At 36.3% G+C, this 4,633-nt stretch overlaps 1 protein-coding gene across 1 annotated transcript; it reads left to right on the top strand.

Annotated features, from left to right (window-relative positions):
* The first annotated feature begins 259 nt into the window (after positions 1–259).
* On the top strand, positions 260–713 carry LOC147517905 (putative disease resistance protein RGA3). Its single transcript, XM_086593749.1, has 3 exons — positions 260–421; positions 482–564; positions 656–713. The coding sequence occupies exons 1-3, from the start codon at positions 260–262 to the stop codon at positions 711–713; spliced, it is 303 nt and encodes a 100-aa protein (XP_086449875.1).
* The last annotated feature ends 3,920 nt before the right edge of the window (positions 714–4,633 follow it).

Raw genomic sequence — 4,633 nt, 5'->3', positions numbered from 1 at the left:
ATTATGGAATATGTGATGTATGGAAATTATATTCTATAATATTCTAGACTAGGAATGTTTAGGATATATTGGATTTTATTTCTATTTGAGTTTTATGCAATTCTCTATATATACCCTACAAGGGCATAATGGTTCGCAACCAAGAATTAATAAAACCATCTTATTATAATTTTTTTTCAAGTTTCTCCATTTCTTGGAGTAATACTAGAGAACCTCAGCTCTTTAATTGAAAAAGAAGTTGGTTTGTTATGACAAACAGATGAAGAAGCTTGCCAGTACATTGTCAACAATTCGAGATGTTCTTGAAGATGCGGAGGAGAAGCAACTAAACAGTAAGGCAATCAGAAATTGGTTACAAAAACTTATTGATGCAGCCTATGATGCGGATGGCATTCTGGATGAGTTGGCAACTGAAGCTGCGGTACAAAAATAGAACACTCATACCAAACGGGTGCGTGACTCTATCTTATCATGCATGAAGTTTGAAAAAGTTAAGTTTCGTCCTAAGATAGCTAAGAGAATGAAAGAACTTAAAAAGAGATTTGATGATATAGCCGATGAAAGGTCTAAGTTTCATCTGAGATATGGTGTCACAGAAAGAAGAGTTGGATGCTATCAAAAATGAGAAACAAGCTCAGTTATAACTGAAATGCAGGAGAGATGAGGACAAGGATTACACTGTCGGGCTGTTGGTGAACAATGTAAATAGTTAAGACGGTTTAAACATCTTTCCCATACTAGGTTGTGGTGGCCTCGGCAAAACCACTGTTGCGTAATTGGTGTACAATGATGAAAGGGTAAAAGAGCACTTTGAGGTCAGAATTTGGGCTTGTATATCTGAAGCATTTAATGTCAAAAGGCTTACAAAATCAATGATATCGGTGGTATGCAAAGATGTTTGCAATCTTGAAGAATTAGATCCTCTACAGCGTCGCCTTCAAGAAAGTCTTCTAGGGAAGAGATATTTACTTGTATTAGATGATATGTGGAATGAAAATCAGGAGGAATGGAATAGATTTATTTGTTCGATGAGATGTGGAGCCAAAGAAAGTACAATACTTGTAACAACACGCATCAAGACAGTAGCATTAATCACTGGCACATTTCCTCCTTATGTCTTGAAGTTTCTATCTGGGGATCATTGTTGGTCTTTGTTCAAGCAACGCTCGTTTGGCAAGGGGAATGAAGGGAATCCAAACTTGGTAGAGATTGGCAAGGAGATTGTGAAAAAGTGTGGAGGGGTACCACAGGATGCAAAGGTTTTGGGAGGCTTATTACGCTTCAAAGGTGAGGAAAATGAGTTGTTGTTTGTTATGGACTGTGATAGGTAAACACAATCAAACCGCCATAAATAGTCTTGCTACTATGACATGATAATTTTTCATCATCCGACTCGACCACAAGCTCAAGTTTTTTTTTTAATAAGTTATGGGGTTAAGGCAGACCCCTACCTGTTGATTAAACTTCAAAGAGTTACATACCTCCCTAAGAGTATGATTGTTAGAAGAAGAATCCTTACAATCATGAAACACTAGGCTATAACCTTACAATCATGAAAACATATCAACATAACACCAACCCGGGTGTACAGGCATGACTAACAACACATAGCCATCTATCGTTTGCCACCAAATAAAAGCTTATCCCTCAAGGTTGGATGGTCCGTCCTTAAATATTTTTGTGCATGCTCAAAATCATAGAAAAACGTCCCGCATTCACAACAAGCATACGTTAAACCAAGAGTGTCATCCCAAATCTCCTTAATGTATCCATCAAGATTCTTATCTTAAATTTTTCCTTGGATGCTTGCTTCATCATAGATAAGGTAAGTGATAAGAGCCTAAAACTGTAGTTTTAACCTCTTAATAATATTACATTTAGACTACTTATGTGTATAATAAATGAGAGTTAGTACTGTTTACGTGTTTTTATGTATTTCAGATATTGGAGTCAAATATGTGAAGAAATATGTCACTTATTGTAAGAGAAAGGAGCAAAGGTTAGTTGCTAAGAAGTTCTATGTTTAAAGCCCAAGTTTTAAGGAGAAAAAACCTTTTTAAAGCCTAGTTAAAGCTGAAAAGTCAAAGTCAACGCGGGCAAAATAGAGCATAAAAGTCAACATAACTTCCATAGGCCGTATCTTTGGACTCAGACCTCGGAATTGGGCCTATTATATGTCAAAACGACCGACTCGGAAAGAGCTTTCTAATAGTCTATGCTTTGATCTAATCAGAGGAGAATAAGTAAACGAAAAGGCTGTTGCAGTAATTTCCAGTAGAGAAACCCTTTTTGGACTTAAGTAATTAGGTTTTGGGCTTGATTTAATGGCCCAAACCATAGCTCCAAAGCCCATGCATGAAATTGTAAACCTAGCCCTCTCCTATATAAAGAGGACTAAAACATAACTCTAGATATATAGTTTTTAGTTTTTAGATTCATTCCTATTAATTAGAACTCTCTTAATTAAATTAGTCTTTCTTTCTCTCTTTAGTATAACCTAATTAATTATTAGTTATAAACCCTAGCCTCCATTAATAAAACCATGTTATTGTGAAGAAAAGTCAATAGAACTTCAAAAGGTCATATCTTTGGACTCATGCCTTGGATTTGGGCCCATTTTATATCAAAATGATCGGCTTAGAAAGCTCTTTCCAATGGTCTAGGCCTTGACTCAATCAGAGTAGTATGAGTTGGTGAAAATATGCATTATAGTAACACAATCAGAATTAAAAGTCTTGGATTCAACCAATTAGGTTATGGACTTGATTTATGGGTCCATAACCTAGCCTAAAAACCCATGCACGATTTTGTATCATTATATAAAAGAACAAAAACCTTAAACTATCTCTCTCTTCCATTAGTTAGAATAATTTAGCTCTCTCTCTCTCTCTCTCTCTCTCTCTCTCTCTCTCTCCCTTTTTAGTTTTAGTATAATTTAAGTAATTAGAGTTTATAATTGTAACCTCCATTATAACCTTTTAATAAAAACTTTAGTTTATTCAATTTAATTACTTCTTATTTACATTATATCTTCCTTTCATTATTTTAGTTTAATTAATCCAATGATATTCGGCGAATCCCCCCATTAGAGGGAGTGATTATGAAGCCTAATGAGGAATAGATTGCTTAGTAGAATTATTTAATTGTGTATGTTTTTCAACGAGTTTAGTTTATTATATGACTTCCAAAATAAGCATATAGTAAATTAAACTAGGGATTGTTGTAATTAAGTCGAGGGATTTGGTTGTAATAATCCTACATGCTAGTAATAATGACTATAGAGATGTATGTTGTTGCTAGGGATGATAAAGTTTGAGGCTTTAGGTTGGATCATTGTGTGAAAACCTAAAGATGATCTCTTTTCAATGAATAATTCTATTCTTGCTTTAGTTGATAATGTAAGAATATGTTAGAGAGATCTAAGCACTTGTTTAGTTGATTGATTATTTGTGTTTACACATAGATATTTAGTTTACATAAATTTGTTAATATCAAATGGCGCCGCTGCAATCTTAAACTCGTTCAAGACAAGAATTCAATTGCTTGAATCCAAGGGGCAATCCCCCCATTCTCTACCCACTCACCCTTTTAATTTTTCATTCTTGTTTCTCATATTTTCGTTATTGTTCAAGCTTGTAATTCATTGTTTTAAACAAAGAGCCCCCTCCCTTTTGCCTTCACAGACAAAGTGTGCCCGCGCTCCCTTAAGACTGCGGACTCACAGTGAGGAATACTGCGGTAAAGTGTGTTTCTGCAGTTTTGCAACACTTATTTTCTAGAACAACAGCCGATAAGGAGGGTTTGTAGAACTCCAATTGCTCTAAAAGAACCCGCATGATTTGTCAGAAGTCTCCAGTAAAATTTTGGCGATTTTTGGCTCTGTTTTGATTGGTTACCCATTCGGTTGTTTGTGTTGTGTCTGAAAACTATTTTACAAATTTTGCAGGGTAGTAGAAAGACTTTCATAACTCTGATTGTTCTGAAATTTTATAGGCAACTTACTGGACGTCTTAGCAAACTACTATAAAATTTTCAAATTTTTTGGAGTGCGCCTGCGCCCTATTTACTGTCTATCTGAACGCGTCGGCGCCTGTCTTCCAGAAACAAAAAAATTGCTCCTGGAAGTCTACTGGAATTCTCCCAATTTGTACACTCTGAGCGCGCCCGTGCCCTATTTACACTAATACTAAGCGCGTACGCACCCTTCTTTTATAGTGCGCACGCGCCTAGTTACCCTATATTTCAGCGCGCCCGCGCCCACTAAAGTAAGCCCGATTTCCAGGTTAGTTACAGGTCATATTTTAGTTCAAAATATTTGTTGGTTCGGTGTTCCAAGCTTTTACAGGACACTGGGTTCGGATTAAAGATGTTATTCATAAGCGTAGCACGGAGGTATTCAGGTTCTCCTTCTTCCACTCGTTTCTTTTGTCTGAGGAGTTTAATTCTAGTATAATCAGGCTTGTTTTTCATAGACGCAATACCACACGCCTATCTAGAATTTCACACACTACACCTGCATCAATGGCTAAAGAACTAGAGACTCCTCTCTCTGATTTTTATAAAGCACTAAACGATGGCCCTAAGTCGTGCATCATTCTTGCAGACCTAGTAGGGGATTTTCGAATTCCCCCAA

The sequence above is a fragment of the Coptis chinensis genome, chromosome 2 (genome assembly GCF_015680905.1).
Source record: "Coptis chinensis isolate HL-2020 chromosome 2, ASM1568090v1, whole genome shotgun sequence".
Lineage (NCBI taxonomy): Eukaryota > Viridiplantae > Streptophyta > Magnoliopsida > Ranunculales > Ranunculaceae > Coptis > Coptis chinensis.
The sequence above is the reverse complement of the archived record's forward strand: the minus strand, read 5'-3'. Positions and strand labels throughout refer to the sequence as shown.